Source organism: Heptranchias perlo, chromosome 16 (assembly GCF_035084215.1).
Source record: "Heptranchias perlo isolate sHepPer1 chromosome 16, sHepPer1.hap1, whole genome shotgun sequence".
NCBI classification, from domain to species: Eukaryota; Metazoa; Chordata; class Chondrichthyes; order Hexanchiformes; family Hexanchidae; genus Heptranchias; species Heptranchias perlo.
Genome location: NC_090340.1, coordinates 63,548,195 through 63,570,398, shown reverse-complemented (window position 1 = coordinate 63,570,398; position 22,204 = coordinate 63,548,195). Strand labels below are relative to the sequence as shown.

General features: G+C 45.8%; 1 protein-coding gene across 2 annotated transcripts in view; it reads left to right on the top strand.

Annotated features, from left to right (window-relative positions):
• LOC137333389 (BTB/POZ domain-containing protein kctd15) overlaps positions 1 to 15,075 on the top strand; it is a 40,124-nt gene extending 25,049 nt beyond the window's left edge. For both annotated transcript variants that reach the window (XM_067997530.1, XM_067997528.1), the window contains exons 3-5: positions 4,732 to 4,876; positions 7,278 to 7,583; positions 13,666 to 15,075. In XM_067997530.1, the coding sequence (XP_067853631.1) occupies positions 4,732 to 4,876; positions 7,278 to 7,583; positions 13,666 to 13,824 (610 nt within the window). In that variant the 3' untranslated portion in view covers positions 13,825 to 15,075. The remainder of the gene's footprint in view (positions 1 to 4,731; positions 4,877 to 7,277; positions 7,584 to 13,665) is intronic.
• The last annotated feature ends 7,129 nt before the right edge of the window (positions 15,076 to 22,204 follow it).

The following is a 22,204-nucleotide window of genomic DNA, read 5'->3' as shown; positions in this document are numbered from 1 at the left end:
AAATATTCCTGGATACAAGGTGTTCAGGAAAGATAGGGAAGGAAAGAAAGGAGAGGGGGGGTGGTGGCAGTATTGATTAAGGAGAATATTGCAGTGCTAGAGAGAGAGGATGTCCTGGAGGGGTCAAGGACAGAATCTATTTGGTTAGAGTTAAACAATCGAGGTGCCATTACACTACTGGGTGTATTCTATAGGCCACCAACTAGTGGGAAGGATAAAGAGGAGCAAATTTGCAGGAAAATTACAGAGAGGTGCAAAAGCCATAGAGCAGTGATAACTGGGGATTTCAACTATCCTAATATAGACTGGGATAACAATAATAATATAAGGGGCAAAGAGGGGAAGGAATTTTTGAAATGTGTCCAGGATAATTTTCTTAACCAGTACGTTTCCGGCCCAATGAGGAAGGAGGCATTGCTGGACTTGGTTCTAGGGAATGAGGCAGGCCAAGTGGAGCAAGTGTCAGTGGGGAGCATTTAGGGAGCAGCAATCATAGTATCATAGGGTTTAGAATAGCTATGGAAAAGGACACGGACTCAATTGGAGGAGAGCCAATTTCAATCGGATGAGAACAGATCTGTCCCGGGTAAATTGGAATCAAAGATTGACAGGCAAAACTGTAATTGAACAATGGGCGGCCTTTAAGGAGGAGATGGGTCGGGTACAGTCTGGGTACATGCAGGGCAACTAAAGCCAGAGCTCCCTGGATGACAAGTGAGATAGAGAGTACGATGAAACGGAAAAAAGGGGCATATGACCGATGTCAGGTTGATAACACAAATGAGAACTGAATATAGAAAGTTCAGAGGGGAAGTGAAAAAGGAAATAAGAGGGGCAAAGAGAGAGTATGAGAATAGACTGGCGGCCAACATAAAAGGGAATCCAAAAGTCTTCTACTGGCATGTAAACAGTAAACGGGTAGTAAGAGGAGGGGTGGGGCTGATTAGGGACCAAAAAGGAGATCTACTCATGGAGGCAGAGGGGACGGCCGAGGTACTAAATGAGTACTTTGCATCTGTCTTTATCAAGGAAGAAGATGCTGCCAGAGTCTCAGTAAAGGAAGATGAGGTTTAGAAACTGGATGGGCTAAAAATTGATAGAGGAGGTACTAGAAAGGCCGGCTGTACTTAAAGTAGATAAGTCACCCGGTCCGGATGGGATGCATCCTAGGTTGCTGAGGGAGGTAAGGGTGGAAATTGCAGAGGTACTGGCCATAATCTTCCAAACATCCGTAGATACGGGGGTGGTGCCAGAGGACTGGAGAATTGCAAATGTTACACCCTTGTTCAAAAAAGGGTGTAAGGATAAACCCAGCAACTACAGGCCAATCAGTTTAACCTCAGTGGTGGGGAAACTTTTGGAAACAATAATCCGGGACAGAATTAACAGTCACTTGGACGAGGGTGGATTGATTAGGGAAAGCCAGCACGGATTTGTTAAAGGCAAATCGTGTTTAACTAACCTGATAGAGTTTTTTGATGAGGTAACAGAGAGGGTGATGAGGGCAATGCAGTTGATGTGGTGAATATGTTTGATAAAGTCCCACTTAATAGGCTTGTCATCAAGATTGAAGCCCATGGAATAAAAGGGGCAGTAGGATGAAGAATTGGCTCAGTAACAGGAAACAGAGAGTAGTGGTGAACGGTTATTTTTCGGTCTGGAGGGAGGTGTACAGTGGTGTTCCCCAGGGGTCGGTGCTGGGACCATTGCTTTTCTTGATATATTGTAAACAATTTTACAACACCAAGTTATAGTCCAGCAATTTTATTTTAAATTCACAAGCTTTCGGAGGCTACCTCCTTCCTCAGGTGAACGATGTGGAAATAATATATATTAATGACTTGGACTTGGGTGTACAGGGCACAATTTCCAAATTTGCAAATGACACAAAACTTGGAAGTGTAGTGAACAGTGAGGAGGATAGTGATAGACTTCAAGAGGATATAGACAGGCTGGTGGAATGGGCGGACACGTGGCAAATTAAATTTAATGCAGAAAAATGCAAAGTGATACATTTCAGTAGGAAAAATGAGGAGAGGCAATATAAACTAGAGGGCACAATTCTAAAAGGGGTACAGGAACAGAGAGATCCGGGGGTATATGTACACAAATCGTTGAAGGAGGCAGGGCAGGTTGAGAAAGCAGTTAAAAAAGCATACGGGATCCTGGGCTTTATAAATAGATGTGGAGATGCCAGTGATGGACTGGGGTTGACAATTGTAAACAATTTTACAACACCAAGTTATAGTCCAGCAATTTTATTTTAAATTCACAAGCTTTCGGAGGCTACCTCCTTCGTCACATCGTTCACCTGAGGAAGGAGGTAGCCTCCGAAAGCTTGTGAATTTAAAATAAAATTGCTGGACTATAACTTGGTGTTGTAAAATTGTTTACAATTTATAAATAGAGGCATAGAGTACAAATGTATGGAAGTCATGATGAACCTTTATAAAACACTGGTTCGGCCACAACTGGAGCATTATGTCCAGTTCTGGGCACCGCGCTTTGGGAAAGTTGTGAAGGCCTTAGAGAGAAGAGATTTACTAGAATGATTCCAGGGATGAGGGACTTTAGTTACGTGGATAGACTGGAGAAGCTGGGGTTGTTCTCCTTGGAACAGAGACAGTTGCGAGGAGATTTGATCGAGGTGTTCAAAATCATGAAGGGTCTAGACAGAGTAGATAGAGAGAAACTGTTCCCATTGGTGGAAGGGTCAAGAACCAGAGGACACAGATTTAAGGTGATTGGCAAAAGAACCAAAGGTGACATGAGGAAAAACTTTTTTACACAGCGAGTGGTTAGGATCTGGAATGCACTGCCCGAGGGGGTGGTGGAGGCAGATTCAATCATGGCCTTCAAAAGGGAACTGGATAAGTACTTGAAAGGCAAAAACTTGCAGGGCTACAGGGATAGGGCGGGGGAATGGGACTAGCTGGATTGCTCTTGCATAGAGCCGGCACGGACTCGATTGGCCGAATGGCCTCCTTCCGTGCTGTAACCTTACTATGATTCTAAGAGTTCCACGTTCTAACCACTGTCTGGGTGAAGAAGTTTCTCCTGAATTCCCTATTAGATTTATTAATGACTCTTATATTTATGGCCCCTAGTTCTGGACTCGCCCACAAGTGGAAACATCTTCTCTACATCTACCCTATCGAACCCCTTCATGATTTTAAAGACCTCTATTAGGTCACCTCTCGGCCTTCTCTTTTTTTTAGAGAAAAGAGCCCCAGCCTATTCAGTCTTTCCTATCGTTATAACCTCTCCGTTCTGGTATCATCCTTGTAAATCTTTTTTGCATCTTCTCCAGCGCTGGTTAGACCACATCTGGAGTACTGTGTACAGTTCTGAGCACCTCACTGTTGAAAGGATATATTGACCTTGGAAGGAGCGCAGCGCAGATTCACCAGAATGTTACCAGGGATCCAAGGGTTAGATCATGAGGAGAGATTACATAAACTAGACTTGTATTCCCTGGAATATTGAAGGTTAAGGGTGGTTTAATTGAGGTTATTAGGATTTTGAAAGGAATTGATGGGGTAGACAAAGAGAAGCTGGTGGGGAAGTCTAGAATAAGGGGACTGATCTTAAAATCAGAGCCAGGCCATTCAGGAGAGAAGTTAGGAAACACTTCTTCACACAAAGGGTGGTAGGAGTGTGGAACTCTCTCCCACAAAAAACAGTAGATGCTCAATTAATCATTTTAAATCTGGGATCGATAGATTTTTACTAGCCCAGGGTATTAAGGGATATGGAGCCAAGGTGGATAAATGGAGTTAGGATACAGATCAGCCATGATCTCATTGAATGGCGGAAGAGACTCGAGGGGCTGAATGGCCTCCTCCTGTCGCTATGTTCCAGTGCCTCTATATCCTTTTTGTAATATGGAGACCAGAACTGTGCACAGTGCTCCAAGTGTGAAATTGTCACACATCCTTTACCTGTAATGCAAGTTAGAGGTCGAGGAAATACTGAAACACCTGATTAATACTCTTCACTCAGAGGGTGGTGAACCTGTGGAATTCTCTACCACAGAAGGCTGTGGAGGCCAAGTCACTGAATATATTTAAGAAGGAGCTGGATAGATTTCTAGACACAAAAGGCATCAAGGGGTATGGGGAGAGAGCGGGAATATGGTATTGGGATAGAGGATCAGCCATGATCATACTGAATGGCGGAACAGGCTCGAAGGGCCGAATGGCCTACTCCTGCTCTGATTTTCTATGTTTCTATGTTTCTCTGTTTCTCTGTTTATTAAATCAAGTCAATGAGACAATAAAATACAACCCTTTACATGCAGTGTATATGAGATATAGGCACCAATTAGGCTCACATGCCAAGGACTCCTCAGGAGGTCACAAGTGTGTCCTCTTGACTGCTGACACTCGCCTCAGCAAGACTAGATTGACGTTGCCCAGGGCTCGTGCGTGGTATCTATTATAGGTTTAATTACGGAGAACAAATGCGGGTACCGTGTCATCATATTCTACGTGTAGAATGTTGAGATGTGAGCTCGTTTTGGGGTAAGGTTGGTTGCTACTGTTTGTTGTGCAGGCCCTTGATATCTTTGGTTGTTAATTAAACTCTGGACATTCCACACACGAGTGCTCGTTAATTCTCTGTAGTATCTGAAGTCTCGTATAGCCATTGTGGAATGAGCACTAAGGAGTAGATATATATTTTAAAAGTATACTATGGCGACTCTACCTGATACTTACACTCTGTTCTCAGGATAGGGCGTCTTTTCAATGGGACTGAACCCATCGTCCTGGACAGTTTGAAGCAGCACTATTTCATCGACCGAGACGGAGAAATTTTCCGATACATCCTAAGTTTCCTCAGGACATCGAAGCTCCTGCTTCCGGAGGATTTCAAGGTGAGGGTGTGACGATATTTGGATCAACTTCCTCCTAGCGTTCATTTCTCCGTTGATGACAGTTGGTGAAAGAAAAGAAAGACTTGCATTTATATAGCGCCTTTCACAACCACAGGACGCCCCAAAGCGCTTTACAGCCAATGAAGTACTTTTGAAGTGTCGTCACCGTTGAAATGTAGGAAAATGGGGCAACCAAGATCCCACAAACAGCAATGTGATAATGACCAGATAATCGGTTTTAGGTGAGGGATAAATATTGGCCAAGACACCGGGGAGAACTCTGATTTGAATAGTGCCATGGAATCTTTTATGTCAGAATGAGAGGGCAGACAGGGCCTCGGTTTAACGTCTCATCTGAAAGATTACACCTACTGACAGTGCAGCACTCCCTCAGCACTGCACTGAGAGCATCAGCCTGGATTATAGGCTTAAGTCCCTGGAGTGGGGTTTGAACCCACAATCAGAGGCGAGAGTGCTACCCACTGAGCCACATCACACCCCCTGAAGCTGGGGCACCCTAAACCCAGTGGTCATTCCTCATGACACAGTGAGTGTCGGCCAGCGATTTGACCATGGACCCATCCTGCCCTCATTCACACAGAATCGTTCTCTGGCAGAGATCAGGAGTGGGAACATTGGCTGATTTCTACCTCTCATGCCCGGGGACTCCGAGACCAACTGGTCCCTTAGAGGCTGAGACAGGAGAAATTATAATGGGGAATAAGGAAACTGCAGAGACGTTAAACAAATATTTTGTATCTGTCTTCACAGTAGAAGACACAAAAAACATACCGGAAATAGTGAGGAACCAAGGGGCTAATGAGAGTGAGGAAATTAAAGTAATTCATATCAGTAGAGAAAAAATACTGGAGAAACTAATGGGACTAAAAGCCGACAAATCCCCTGGACCTGATGGCCTACATCCTAGGGTTTTAAAAGAGGTGGCTGCAGAGATAGTGGATGCATTGGTTTTGATCTTCCAAAATTCCCTAGATTCTAGAACGGTCCCAGTGGACTGGAAGGTAGCAAATGTAACCCCGCTATTCAAGAAAGGAGGGAGAGAGAAAACAGGGAACTACAGGCCAGTTAAGATGTCACATAAAAGGTTGTTACGCAAGATAAGGGCTCATGGGGATTGGGGGTAATATATTAGCATGGATAGAGAATTGGTTAACGGACAGAAAACAGAGAGTAGGAATAAATGGGTCATTTTCAGGTTGGCAGGCTGTAACTAGTGGGGTACCACAGGGATCAGTGCTTGGGCCTCAGCTATTTACAATCTATATTAATGACTTAGATGAAGGGACCGAGTGTAATGTATCCAAGTTTGCTGATGACACAAAGCTAAGTGGGAAAGTAAGCAGTGAGGAGGACACAAAGAGTCTGCAAAGGGATATAGACAGGTTAAGTGAGTGGACGAGAAGGTGGCAGATGGAGTATAATGTGGGGAAATGTGAGGTTATTCACTTTGGTAGGAAGAATAGAAAAACTGAATATTTTTTAAATGGTGAGAAACTATTAAATGTTGGTGTTCAGAGAGGTTTGGGTGTCCTCGTACAAGAAACACAGAAAGTTAACATGCAGGTACAGCAAGCAATTAGGAAGGCAAATGGCATGTTGGCCTTTATTGCAAGGGGGTTGGAGTACAAGAGTAAGGAAGTCTTGCTGCAATTGTACAGGACTTTGGTGAGACCACACCTGGAGTACTGTGTGCAGTTTTGGTCTCCTTATCTAAGGAAGGATATACTTGCCTCAGAGGCGGTGCAATGAAGGTTCACTAGATTAATTCCTGGGATGAGAGGGTTGTCCTATGAGGAGAGATTGAGTAGAATGGGCCTATACTCTCTGGAGTATAGAAGAATGAGAGGTGATCTCATTGAAACAAATAATATTTTGAAGGAGCTTGACAGGGTAGATGCTGAGAGGATGTTTCCCCTGACTGGAGAGTCTAGAACTAGAGGACATTGTTGCAGGATAAGGGGTCGGCCATTTAAGACTGAGACGAGGAGGAATTTCTTCACTCAGAGGGTTGTGAATCTTTGGAATTCTCTACCCCAGAGGGCTGTGGATGCTCAGTCATTGAGTATATTCAAGACTGAGATCGACAGATTTTTGGACTCTAGGGGAATCAAGGGATATGGGGATCAGGGGGGAAAGTGGAGTTGAGGTCGAAGATCAGCCATGATCTGATTGATAGGGTGAGATGAAGAAGGGAGGAGGCTCGTGTGGAGCATAAACACCAACATAGACCACTTGGGCCGAATGGCCTGTTTGTGCTGTAAATTCTATATAATTGAATGGAGGAACAGGCTGGAAGGGCTGAATGGCCTATTCCGGTTCCTATCTGAGCAGGAAACTTGGGGGAAAAAAAGACGTGAAAGAAAATTTCCTCTTGTTGCAGGATTTCAGTCTGTTATATGAAGAGGCAAAGTATTACCAGCTACAGCCCATGGTGAGGGAACTGGAGAGGTGGAAACAGGAGAAGGAACATCGGAAATGCTCGCAGCCCTGTGAGTGTCTGGTGCTGAGGGTGACACCAGACCTGGGAGAGCGGATCAGTATGAGCGGAGAGAAATCACTAATAGAAGATATTTTCCCCGAGACGGGCGACGTCATGTGCAACTCGGTGAATGCCGGGTGGAATCAGGATCCCACACATGTCATACGGTTCCCACTCAACGGGTACTGCAGGCTTAACTCAGTCCAGGTATGGCACCAGTCCCGGCTCTCGGTCCGGCTCGCGGGGTTGCTTATTGGTAAATCTTATAAACCAAACCAACGAGGCGGTGTCAGTGCTGGGGTCTGGCCGCTTAACTTCTCCTTGCTCGAGCAACCTGTCTCTGTGCACACGTCGAGAATGGCCTGTTTTGGGAGAGGTACTGGAGAAGGCTGACAGCATTGGTGGAACTGGGCCTCAAACAGTGAGTGAAACAGACAGTGGGGAATACTGATCAGGAAATATACAAGGGCTCTCATCAGGGCAGTCAGAGATATGTGGGCACACATACTATAGGGACCAGAACACTGTGGGACCAGTCTGTCAGAGAGATACATCTACACATATTATAGGGACCAGGACACTGTGGGACCAGTCTATCAGAGAGATACATCTACACATACTATAGGGACCAGGACACTGTGGGACCAGTCTGTCAGAGAGATACATCTACACATACTATAGGGACCAGGACACTGTGGGACCAGTCTGTCAGAGAGATACATCTACACATATTATAGGGACCAGGACACTGTGGGACCAGTCTGTCAGAAAGATACATCTACACATATTATAGGGACCAGAACACTGTGGGACCAGTCTGTCAGAGAGATACATCTACACATATTATAGGGACCAGAACACTGTGGGACCAGTCTGTCAGAGAGATACATCTGCACATATTATAGGGACCAGAACACTGTGGGACCAGTCTGTCAGAGAGATACATCTACACATATTATAGGGACCAGGACACTGAGACACCAGTCACTTTGGGAGAGATTTCATGCATTAACGCTCCACGCACAGTTTCCCACAATGGGAGTGCACATCGCAATTTGGGGCTCAGAGGTCAGTTCTCCCCATTTTGTTAAACTTATCCCCTTGATCTTTCACGGGAGAATTCAGCGCTCCTGCAATCCCAGTGTTAAAAGGAGGCATAACACCCATCTCACCGATTGTCTGACCCACGTTCCTCTCACCACCTCCATCCTTGGACATGACTGTCCAGTGGGACCTCTGAATTTACCCCTCAGTGTATTGCTCGAGCCATTTCCCTTCACTGAGACCTTTGAGGTGTTGCTGGGAAGGCCGGTAACTCCACCAAGTGTGGCTTCATGCTTTGCTTTGAGACGGACGGTAGTGTCTGTTTTTTCACGCAGCGCTTGAAGTCGTTCCATTGGTGGGTTTGTATTGATTCCATCTGTTCCATCTTTGAACCATGCTCCAAATGTTAAGCAGATGTCAGGCAGCTCCGAGGAAGCGGGAGTTTGCCAAACTAAATACCACTTAATGGTGCCTTCCAGCTCTTTAGTGCACACAGATCCCTTGATGTAAATGTATATAATGTACAACAACCATCGTGTAAATCCAAAACTGTCTGAATCAGGAGCCCCCTTGTTACCGATTTACTAATCAGTGGAAATAATCTCTTTAGTATTTACCCTCTGAAACCCTTTCATAATTTCCCACTTAACCTTCTCCACTCCAGTGAATACAGCCCTGGTTTTAAGTCTCTCAGAGTAACTCCACCCTCCTACCTCAGGTACCATCTCAGTGAATCTTTGTGGCACTTTTCCATGGCTCCAATGTCCTTCGTATCATGGGACGTGTAACCACCGCTTAGTTCAATTGCTCATCTCCTTGCTTTTGTATCCAGTGCCCCGGCACATAAAACCCAGAATCTCATTTACCTTTAAAAGGAGGATTGCAGTGGGAAAAATATAAAGGTCTTGCTGTTCGGCTAACACAGGAGTGGAAAATGAAAATGTTCATGCTCTTGGGAGTTTAACCTCAGACAGATGACGTCCTCGGGACTGGGTTAGACATTGGCCTTTTGTGGCTTGGGACCGGGGTTCACACCCAGAGCAGAATTATGGGATGAAAACCTTCTGTGTGAACGGGTCCCATGTGAGGTTAGTTTGGGCAGCACCAATCTATTTCCCAGTGGGCATGGAATTATAGCAAAAACTGCCCCTAATTTATTATTAACTGGCATTAAATTGGACGGTGTGGGAAATGTCAACATGTCACACTGGAACAAGATAGGGCGTTCTGAGCTTGGGCAGAGATTAATTATTGAGTGCTGGAGAGGGAGCTTTACTCTGTATCTAACCCGTGCTGTTCCTGCCCTGGGAATGTTTGATGGGACAGTGTAGAGGGAGCTTTACTCTGTATCTAACCCGTGCTGTACCTGCCCTGGGAATGTTTGATGGGACAGTGTAGAGGGAGCTTTACTCTGTATCTAACCCGTGCTGTACCTGCCCCAGGAGTGTTTGATGGGACAGTGTAGAGGGAGCTTTACTCTGTATCTAACCCGTGCTGTACCTGCCCTGGGAGTGTTTGATGGGACAGTGTAGAGGGAGCTTTACTCTGTATCTAACCCATGCTGTACCTATCTTGAATTATAAACATACAAAACAAATGACAGGAAAAGACCAGCAATTTGTTCCAGAGGTTGACTTTGCACAAAGGATCACCTCCTGAAACCTAACTGAGTTCTATACTTCTGTAACTTATACTCATGCCCCCTGATCTTCCCTAACCTATCTCACTCGAATAGCCCATGCACATGGATAGAATCTAATCATTTCATTACTTTAAAGACCTCAATCAAATCTCCCTGAAGTCCACACTTTGAGTAAAAAGCCTCAGCTCTCGAAGCCTAGCGCGATAACTGAGGGTCCTTAAAGTTGGTATCAATCCAGTGTCCCCCCCCTCTGAACCTGTTCCTGGGCCTCTATGTAACGCACCACCTGAGGCGACCACAACTGGACACAGTACTTGTGTAACTTTCCTTTCTCTGCCATTCATAGGGCCGGCACGAGCACGAAGGGCCGAATGGCCTCCCTCTGTGCTGTATCATTATACGATCTGATGAAGGCCAACGAACATAACCATTGGTCTTCGAACACGAGCCAGTCATTTGTAGCATTACATCCACCGATGGTGATCTGAAGGCTTTGCTCTCTGAGAGAGCTCTCGCCAGTTGCCTGCATCTATTCTCATTACTCCTCCCTGTCTCTCTCTGCAATATCTCAGTGTGTTTGGTGTCTTTAATCGGGGCCTCAGGGTGTCGGTTGAACGAAGCTTAGGAAGCCAGCGGGAGGTTACCTCAGGTCACTCAGCCTCTTAATAAGTCTCTTCAGACGGGTTTGGTTTCTGATGTACGATCCCAGTGACTCCTGGCTCACCATTACAGCCCAACTGCACTGCAACCAAGTGTCAGGGGTTTTTTGTTGCTACTTTTGACTTTAATTGATCATAATGAATTTCTTTTTTTTACATTTAATAAATTTTATTCCAGGCCCTTTATAATTGTGTTCTGTTCACAGGCTGCAGCCTGAGATCTGATTGCACAGCAGCCTGCATTTGTTCTATTTACATTATATTCATTGGCCTCCCCGCAGATCATAGAATCACAGAATGATACAGCACAGAGGGAGGCCATTCGGCCCATCGTGCCTGTGCCGGCTCTTTGAAAGAGCTATCCAATTAGTCCCACTCCCCCCTGCTCTTTCCCCAGAGCCCTGCAGATTTTCCCCTTCAAGTATTTATCCAATTCCCTTTTGAAAGTTATTATTGAATCTGCTTCCACCGCCCTTTCAGGCAGCGCATTCCAGATCATCACAACTCGCTGCGTAAAAAAATGTTTCCTCATCTCCCCTCTGGTTCATTTGCCAATTATCTTAAATCTGTGTCCTCTGGTTACCGACCCTCCTGCCGCTGGAAATACTTTCTCCTTATTTACTCTATCAAAACCCTTCATAATTTTGAACACCTCTATTAAATCTCCCCTTCACCTTCTCTGCTCCAAGGAGAACAATCCCAGCTTCTCCAGTCTCTCCACATAACTGAAGTCCCTCATCCCTGGTACCATTCTAGTAAATCTCTTCTGCACCCTCTCCAAGGCCTTGACATCCTTCCTAAAGTGCGGTGCCCAGAATTGAACACAATACTCCAGTTGTGGCCGAACCAGTGATTTATAAAGGTTCATCATGACTTCCTTGCTTTTGTACTCTATGCCTCTATTTATAAAGCCCAGGATCCCGTATGCTTTTTTAACCACTTTCTCAACCTGCCCTGCCACTTTCAAAGATTTGTGCACATATACCCCCAGATCTCTCTGTTTATATTGCCTCTTCTCATTCTTCCTGCCAAAATGTATCATTTTGCACTTTTCTGCGTTAAATTTCATCTGCCACGTGTCCGTCCATTCCACCAGCCTGTCTATATCCTCTTGAAGTCTATCACTATCCTCCTCACTGTTCACTACACTTCCAAGTTTTGTGTCATCTGCAAATTTTGAAATTGTGCCCTGTACTCCCAAGTCCAAGTCATTAATATATATCAAGAAAAGCAGTGGTCCCAACACTGACCCCTGGGGAACACCACTGTACACCTCCCTCCAGTCCGAAAAACAACCGTTCACCACTACACTCTGTTACCTGTCACTTAGCCAATTCTGTATCCATGCTGCCACTGCCCCCTTTATTCCATGGGCCGCAATCTTGATGACAAGCTTATTATGCGGCACTTTATCAAACGCCTTTTGAAAGTCCATATACACCACATCAACTGCATTGCCCTCATCTACCCTCTCTGTTACTGCATCAAAAAACTCCATCAAGTTAGTTAAACGCGATTTGCCTTTAACAAATCCGTGCTGGCTTTCCTTTATTAATCCACACTTGTCCAAGTGACTGTTAATTTTGTCCCAGATTATTGTAAAACCAGGCGGGAGGATTGCAGGCCCATTTAAAAGCCCGCCTGGTCTTCTGCCCATTAATTAGGACATTAAGAGTCAACCATGTAGTGTGAGACTGGAGTCACGTGTAGGCCAGACCGGGTAAGGACGGCAGGTTTCATTCCCTGAAGGACATGAGGGAACCAGTTGGGTTTTTATGACAATCCAGCAATTTTCATGGTCATGTTTCTGGTCCAGTCCACAAATCACCAGCTTCATTAAATTTGAGCTCTCAATTTACAATGCTGGAATCTGAACTCTTGTCCTCCGGATTGCTACTCCAGGACCATAATCATTACAGGGAATGGTGGTTTAGTGGTTATGTTGCTGGACCAGTAATTCAGAGAACGTGACTTCAAATCCCAATTTAAGAATTTGAATACAATTTTGTTTTGAAAAATCTGGAAATAAAAAGCTGGTCTCAGTAAAAGTGACCATGAAGCTGTTGGATTATCGTAAAAACCCAACTGGTTCACTGATGTCCTTTAGGGAAGGAAACCTGCCGTCCTTACCCGGTCTGGGCCTATATGTGACTCCAGTTCCCACACCAACGTGGTTGACTCTTACCTGCCCTCTGAAGTGGCCAAGCAAGACGCTCAGTTATATCAAAACGCTACAAAGAATTACAAACTACAAAGAATAAAGCCCACCACCACCTTTTCAGGGTGGCTCGGGATGGGTAATAAATACCGATCTTGCCAGCAATGCCCACATCCTGAGAATTAATTTTTAAAAAACACTATTGTACCACGGAGGCTGGAACGGCTGTGATTGGGGAAGAAATCAAGGCCTTAGTGAGGATGCAGAAGAGATTTACTAGAATGGTACCAGGGATGAGGGGCTTTAGTTATGTGGAGAGACTGGAGAAGCTGGGATTGTTCTCCTTAGAGCAGAGAAGGTGAAGGGGAGATTTAATAGAGGGGTTCAAAATTATGAGAGGTTTTGATAGAGTAAATAAGGAGAAACTGTTTCCAGTGGCAGGAGGGTCGGTAACCAGAGGACACAGATTTAAGGTGATCAGCAAAAGAGCCAGAGGCGACATGAGGAAATATTTTATATGCAGTGAGTTGTTATGATCTGGAATGCGCTGCCTGAAAGGGCGGTGGAAGCAGATTCAATAATAATTTCAAAAGGGAATTGGATAAAAACTTGAAAAGGAGAAATTTGCAGGGTTACGGGGGAAGAGCAGGGGGAGTGGGACTAACTGGATAGCTCTTTCAAAGAGCCGGTACAGGAACGATGGGCTGAATGGCCTCCTCCTGTGCTGTGTGTGATTCTATGAGTCTTTTGTGCGGACGACTGGTTTACCGATTGTTCTCTCCGCAGGTTCTGGAACGATCGTTACAAAAGGGATTTCGGGTGGTGGCGTCCTGTGGGGGTGGAGTGGATTCCTCGCAGTTTAGTGAATATGTGCTGTATCGTCAGGACAGGCGGTTACAGCTCACACCCACCACAATCAGAATAAAACAGGAGCCCCTGGATTAGAGTGATCGCAGCCCCTCGTCCCCTCCCCCTTCCCCTTTCAAAGGCTTTTTTTTTTTGTTGTGTTTCACTCCCCCCCCTGTTTGGATTGAGTTGCTGGACTCGAGGGCGAGTGTCAGTCGAAGGGACAGATCTCGATGAGGATATCCATCGATGGGTTCGATTAGCTGCATTCCCGTGTGTGTACGGAATCCTGACGCCAATCATCCCTTCAAAACCGTTGGAGGATGACAACACAGGGGAGCAGATAACGAGAGAGGGCATTGGTAGACTTTATGCACCTCCATGGAGACGGTTGCATGCCCGAATGTGATGCGGCCGAGAGAGAGGGGTCACGGTGTGATAATCCTAAACTAACGCCACAAATCGACTCCTACCTGTAAAATGTTCTTCTGTCACGTCCTGTCCTCCAGCTGAGCACTGAGGGGCACTCGACACCAGCACTCCCAAATATCAGTGTCCGCTTTCTCACCAAATGACTCTGAACTCACAGGCTGGACCTTCTGACACATTCCACTGTTATCCCATTGCACAGGAGTCACAGATATAATGGGAGGGGGGGGGAGAGTTAACCAGTGGTCAGGTGAACTATAACTGTCTGTGAAAATAGACTTCAATCACATTAATGGTGTGTAACCACGGCACATCACCACATCCTAACCCAGGACACTCAGTCCTGTTATACACACAGTCAGTGCTGGGACACTCAGTCCTGTTATACATACAGTCAGTGCTGGGACACTCAGTCCTGTTATACACAGAGTCAGTGCTGGGACACTCAGTCCTGTTATACACAGAGTCAGTGCTGGGACACTCAGTCCTGTTATACATACAGTCAGTGCTCGGACACTCAGTCCTGTTATACACAGAGTCAGTGCTGGGACACTCAGTCCTGTTATACACACAGTCAGTGCTGGGACACTCAGTCCTGTTATACATACAGTCAGTGCTGGGACACTCAGTCCTGTTATACACACAGTCAGTGCTGGGACATTCAGTCCTGTTATACACACAGTCAGTGCTGGGACATTCAGTCCTGTTATACACACAGTCAGTGCTGGGACACTCAGTCCTGTTATACACACAGTCAGTGCTGGGACACTCAGTCCTGTTATACACACAGTCAGTGCTCGGACACTCAGTCCTGTTATACACACAGTCAGTGCTGGGACACTCAGTCCTGTTATACACACAGTCAGTGCTGGGACACTCAGTCCTGTTATACACACAGTCAGTGCTGGGACACTCAGTCCTGTTATACACACAGTCAGTGCTGGGACACTCAGTCCTGTTATACACACAGTCAGTGCTGGGACATTCAGTCCTGTTATACACACAGTCAGTGCTGGGACATTCAGTCCTGTTATACACACAGTCAGTGCTGGGACACTCAGTCCTGTTATACACACAGTCAGTGCTGGGACACTCAGTCCTGTTATACACAGAGTCAGTGCTGGGACACTCAGTCCTGTTATACAGTCAGTGCTGGGACACTCAGTCCTGTTATACACACAGTCAGTGCTGGGACACTCAGTCCTGTTATACACACAGTCAGTGCTGGGACACTCAGTCCTGTTATACACACAGTCAGTGCTGAGACACTCAGTCCTGTTATACACACAGTCAGTGCTGGGACACTCAGTCCTGTTATACACACAGTCAGTGCTGGGACACTCAGTCCTGTTATACACACAGTCAGTGCTGGGACACTCAGTCCTGTTATACACACAGTCAGTGCTGGGACATTCAGTCCTGTTATACACACAGTCAATGCTGGGACACTCAGTCCTGTTATACACACAGTCAGTGCTGGGACACTCAGTCCTGTTATACACACAGTCAGTGCTGGGACACTCAGTCCTGTTATACACACAGTCAGTGCTGGGACACTCAGTCCTGTTATACACACAGTCAGTGCTGGGACACTCAGTCCTGTTATACACACAGTCAGTGCTGGGACACTCAGTCCTGTTATACACACAGTCAGTGCTGGGACACTCAGTCCTGTTATACACACAGTCAGTGCTGGGACACTCAGTCCTGTTATACACACAGTCAGTGCTGGGACACTCAGTCCTGTTATACACACAGTCAGTGCTGGGACACTCAGTCCTGTTATACACACAGTCAGTGCTGGGACACTCAGTCCTGTTATACACACAGTCAGTGCTGGGACACTCAGTCCTGTTATACACACAGTCAATGCTGGGACACTCAGTCCTGTTATACACACAGTCAGTGCTGGGAAAATGATTTGTTTTAACGATGCTCTGTGGTGCTCCACAATGACATTGCAAGCAGAAACTCATTGTTCACCTGGGACAGTGCTTATTATAATTATTAGGTTAACAGGCAGTGGTGGAGGGGACCTCGTGCTTCATTCCTCCCCTCCCCTCCCCTCCCCCTGTCCTCTGTCACTACCTCTCCTGTGTAAAGAACCTCCTTTCCCCTCCTCAGTTCTAGCCCCTCACCTCACACTCAGGGCAGGGGCCCAGGCCCAGGAAATCTACAGCAGCTAAGGTTAAAGTACAATTTATTAAAAACTGAAGAGAACGCAGTTGAATTTTTTTTATTATAAATAAAATAAGATGTTTACCTGCAACGTGTCGGCGATTTTTGTAATTGATAAAATGCCTCACACTTTCAGGGTCAATCAGGATCCGCCTTCCTTACCTGCAGCAGCCAATAGGAACCCCCTTTCACATTATACACATGTTTCCTGCTAACTGCTCTTATATTAATTACCCTGTGTTTATCCACCTGAAAATCTTTCACAAAATTTGTGTCATGAAATTTAGTAGAATGAAAGACATCTTGTTCCACATTATTCACAAATATTGTAAATAGCAGCGTCCCGGGGAGACCCTCTCCAATCATCATCAACAACAACTCCCATTTATATAGCGCCTTTAATGTAGTAAAACGTCCCAAGGCGCTTCACAGGAGCGATTATCAAACAAAAATTGACACTGAGCCGCATAGGGAGATATTAGGACAGGTGACAAAAAAGCTCGGTCAAAGAGGTAGGTTTTAAGGAGTGTTTTAAAGGAGGAGAGAGAGGCGGAGAGGTTTAGGGAGGGAATTCCAGAGCTTAGGGCCCAGGCAGCTGAAGGCACGGCCGCCAATGGTGGAGTGAAGGAAATCGGGGATGTGCAAGAGGCCAGAGCTGGAGGAACGCAGAGATCTCGGAGGGTTGTAGGGCTGGAGGAGGTTACAGAGACAGGGAGGGGGCGAGGACATGGAGGGATTTGAACACAAGGATGAGAATTTTAAAATCAAAGTGTTGCTGGACCGGGAGCCAATGTAGGTCAGCGAGCACCACCTCTTTGTTGCCAAGTTGCCAGTTCTCAATCCAACTACACAGCTTGTCAACTATTCCCTGAACCTTCTGCTTCCTCTCATGAGGAACTTTGATGCTTTTTGAGAAATCCTAGTAAACTATACATGATTAAAGTAAGAATGACTTGCATTTATATTCCATTTATATACATGACCTCAGGATGTCCCAAAGCACTTTACAGTTAATGAAGTACTTTCAAACTGCAGTCACTGTTGTAATGTAGGAAACATGGCAGCCAATTTGCACACAGCAAGATCCCACAAACAGCAATGTGATAATGACCAGATAATCAATTTTTTAGTGATGTTAGTTGAGGCATAAATATTGGCCCAGGACATTAGCCTCCCCCACTAGCTTTATTACCCCTACAAAGAATTCCAGTAGGTTTGTAAAGCATGCCCTATTATTTCTAATGCGTCTGCCATGGCTCAGTGGTAGCCCCCTCTCACCTCTGAGTCAGAAGGTCGTGTGTTCAAGCCCCACTCCAGAGACTTGAGCCCATAATCCAGGCTGACACTCCCAGTGCAGTACTGAGGGAGTGCTGCACTACCGGAGGTGCCGTCTTTTGGAAGAGACGTTAAACCGAGGCCCCGTCTGCCCTCTCATTGTAAAAGATTCCGTGGCACTATTCGAAGAAGAGCAGCGGAGTTCTCCCCAGTGTCTTCGTCCAATATCTATCCCTAAGCCAACACCACTAAAACAGATTATCTGGGCATTATCACATTGCTGTTTGTGGGATCTTGCTGTGCGCAAATTGGCTGCCGTGTTTCCAAATTATACAGTGAAAACACTCTCAAATAATGAAGCAGTCCGTGCCTGAATGCAGCAAGACCTGGACAACATCCAGGCTTGGGCTGATAAGTGGCAAGTAATATTCGCACCAGACAAGTGCCAGGCAATGACCATCTCCAACAAGAGAGAGTCTAACCACCTCCCCTTGACATTCAACGGCATTACCATTGCAGAATCCCCCACCATCAACATCCTGGGGGTCACCATTGACCAGAAACTTAACTGGACCAGCCATATAAATACTGTGGCTACGAGAGCAGGTCAGAGGCTGGGTATTCTGCGGCGAGTGACTCACCTCCTGACTCCCCAAAGCCTTTCCACCATCTACAAGGCACAAGTCAGGAGTGTGATGGAATACTCTCCACGTGCCTGGATTTAGTGCAGCTCCAACAACACTCAAGAAGCTTGACACCATCCAAGATAAAGCAGCCCGCTTGATTGGCACCCCATCCACCACCCTAAACATTCACTCCCTTCACCACCGGCGCACTGTGGCTGCAGTGTGTACCATCCACAGGATGCACTGCAGCAACTCACCAAGGCTTCTTCGACAGCACCTCCCAAACCCGCAACCTCTACCACCTAGAAGGCCAAGAGCAGCAGGCACATGGGAACAACACCTGCACGTTCCCCTCCAAGTCACACACCATCCCGACTTGGAAATATATCGCCGTTCCTTCATCGTCGCTGGGTCAAAATCCTGGAACTCCCTAACAGCACTGTGGGAGAACCTTCACCACACGGACTGCAGCGGTTCAAGAAGGCGGCTCACCACCACCTTCTCAAGGGCAATTAGGGACGGGCAATAAATGCCGGCCTCGCCAGCGACGCCCACATCCCATGAATGAAAAAAACTTCAAAAGTACTTAATTGACTGTAAAGCGCTTTGGGACGTCCTGAGATCTTTCATTTAAAATCATGCTGACTGCTCCCTGTGACACCTCTGCTCTGTACTGTACTATCCCATAGAATACCCATTTCCCCCATTATGGATGTTTGGCTAACTGGGCTGTAATTACTCGGCATGTTCTTACTCCTTTATTGCAATCCTCCAGTATTTCCTCTTTCAATTCCTCGAGGATGTATCCCATCTGGCCCAGGAACTGTGTGGATATTTAATCCTTCCAGTTTCTGCATAACAGATTCTTTGGTAACTCTGGCATGTGCTGCGGACTGTTTAGTCCCAGTTACCAGGACTGCAGTGTGTTCACAGTCCATTGTGAAAATTGATGCGAGGAATCCATTCAGTCCATTTGCCATAACCTGATCATCTGGAATGTTTTTCCCAATTTCCATCTGTACTTCGACATTCCTTCTATTATTATAATTGTGAATTATTTCGGGTCCCTCTGGCTGTCTTTGTGATTTATCTCTACTTCTCGCTCACTTTTCTAATAATTTCTTTAGCTCCTCAAATGCCCAATCCTTTCTTTCCTTGTATCTTCGAAGGCATTTTGCTCATTTATAATGTTCCTTCTACCCCTCTGATTAACCCTTTTCGCTCTAGCTAGGCTTTTTTTCAGATGGAATATAGAATTATAGAAAGTTATGGCACAGAAGGAGGCCATTCGGCCCATTGTGTCTGTGCCGGCCGATAAATACCTATCCAGTTTAATTCCACTTTCCAGCTCTTGGTCCGTTGCCCTGTAGGTTTCGGCACTTCAAGTGCACATCCAAGTACTTTAGAAATTAGTTGAGGGTTTCTGCCTCTATCACCATTTCAGGCAGTGAGTTCCAGACCCCCACCACCCACTGAGTGAAAACAATTTCTCCTCAGCTCCCCTCTTATCCTTCTACCAATTGCTTTAAATCTATGCCCCCTGGTTATTGACCCCTCTCTAAGGAAAATAGGTCCTCCCTATCCACTCTATCGAGGCCCCTCATAATTTTATACACCTCAATTAAATCTCCCCTCAGCCTCCTCTGTTCCAATGAAAACAATCCCAGCCTATCCGATCTTTCCTCATAGCTAAAATTCTCCAGCCCTGGCAACATCCTCGTAAATCTCCTCTGCACCCTCTCTAGTGCAGTCACATCTTTCCTGTAATGTGGTGACCAGAACTGTACACAGTACTCAAGCTGTGGCCTAACCAATGTTTTATACGGTTCTAGCATAACCTCCCTGCTCTTATATTCTATGCCTCGGCTAATAAAGGAAAGTATCCTGTATGCCTTCTTAACCACCTTATCTACCTGTTCTGCTACCTTCAGGGATCTGTGGACATGCACTCCAAGGTCCCTCACTTCCTCTACACCTCTCAGTATCCTCCCATTTATGTGTATTCCCTTGCTTTGTTTGCCCTCCCCAAATGCATTACCTCACACTTCTCCGGATTGAATTCCATTTGCCACTTTTCTGCCCACCTGACCAGTCCACTGATATCTTCCTATAGTCTACACCTTTCATCCTCTCTATCAACCACAGGGCCAATTTTTGTATCATCTGCAAACTTCTTAATCATGCCCCTTACATTTAGGTCTAAATCATTTATATATACCACAAAAAGCAAAGGACCTAGTACCGAGCCCTGCGGAACCCCACTGGAAACAGCCTTCCAGTCACAAAACACCTGTCAACCATTACCTTTTGCTTCCTGCCACTGAACCAATTTTGGATCCAATTTGCCACTTTCCCTTGGATCCCATGGGCTTGTACTTTTTTGACCAGTCTGCCATGTGGGACCTTGTCAAAAGCCTTGCTAAAAATCCACGTACACTACATCAAACGCGCTACCCTCATCGGCCCTCCTTGTTACCTCCTCAAAAAATTCAATCAAGTCAGTCAGATACGACCTTCCCTTAACAAATCCACGCTGACTGTCCTTGATTACTCTTGATTACACTTTCTAAGTGACGATTAATACTGTCCCTCAGAAATGTTTCCAATAATTTGCCCACCATCATATATACTTTTCTTTCCTTATCCTAGTAGAATAGCCTTACATGCATTCCATGTGTCTTCTGTTCTGTTTTAAATGTTTTCCTGATTAATATCACTCTAAACTCTTCTCACAAGTCCTGTGTAAAACCTGCTATTCCAAAGTCCTGTTCCCGCATATTCTGTTAGAATTGACAGTGATATAAAATCTAGTACAACGATTGGTAGATCCCAGTGCTCACCAAACTCCAGGTTACAAGCCAGCTCCAGTGGATAGTTAAACACAAAATGCAACACAGTCTCTGCTCTCGTCACCTTGTGCCTCATTGTCTTTATATTTTCACCCCTACCTTCTAGTTGCCTCTGATCTGTTCATTTATAACATTTCGCCATGAATAGTACATCCGTATGTTGCGTAGACCTCCTTACCTGCCCAAACAGGTTTCTGTTCACCCATTCACCTTGCGTTCGTTCTTGCAATAGTTACCAATTAATTACCACCCTTATCTTTACTCAGTGTCCAAACTGCTCCAATCTTAGCCCCTCTGCTGCTGTCCCACCCCTCCCCTACCCAGTCTATAGCTGCTACATCATAACAACATAAGAAATAGAAGCAGGGGTAGGCCATTCGGCCCCTCCAGCCTGCTCCGCCATTCAATCAGATCATGGCTGATCTTTGGCCTCAACTCCACTTTCCCGCCCGATCCCCATATCCCTTGATTCCCCGGGAGTCCAAAAATATATCGGTCTCAGCCTTGAATATGCTCAACGACTCAGCATCCACTGCCCTCTGGGGTAGAGAATTCCAAAGATTCACAACCCTCGGAGTGAAGAAATTCCTCCTCATCTCAGTCCTAAATGGCTGACTCCTTATCCTGAGACTATGCCCCCTGTCAGGGGAAACAGCCTCTCAGCATCTACCCTGTCAAGCCCCCTCAGAATCTTATATGTTTCAATGAGATCACCTCTCACTCTTCCAAACCCCAGAGAACATAGGCCCATTCTACTCAATCTCTCTCAGGAATGAATCTAGTGAACCTTTGTTGCACTCCCTCTAAGGCAAGTATATCCTTCCTTCAGTAAAGAGACCAAAACTGTACACAGTACTCCAGGTGTGGTCTCACCAGAGCCCTATATAATTGCAGCAAGACCTCCTTACTCTTACACTCCAATTCCTTATCCTATTTACGTTCCCTACATTACAACAGTGACTACACTTCAAAAGTACTTCATTGACCGTAAAGCGCTTTGGGACGTCCTGAGGTTGTGAAAGGCGCTGTAGAAATGCAAGTTTTTCTGTAGCCATCTCCTCCTGTTCTACAGCTGCTATACCATTCCTTATCCCCTTCTCCAAACAGACCATAAAACTCGAG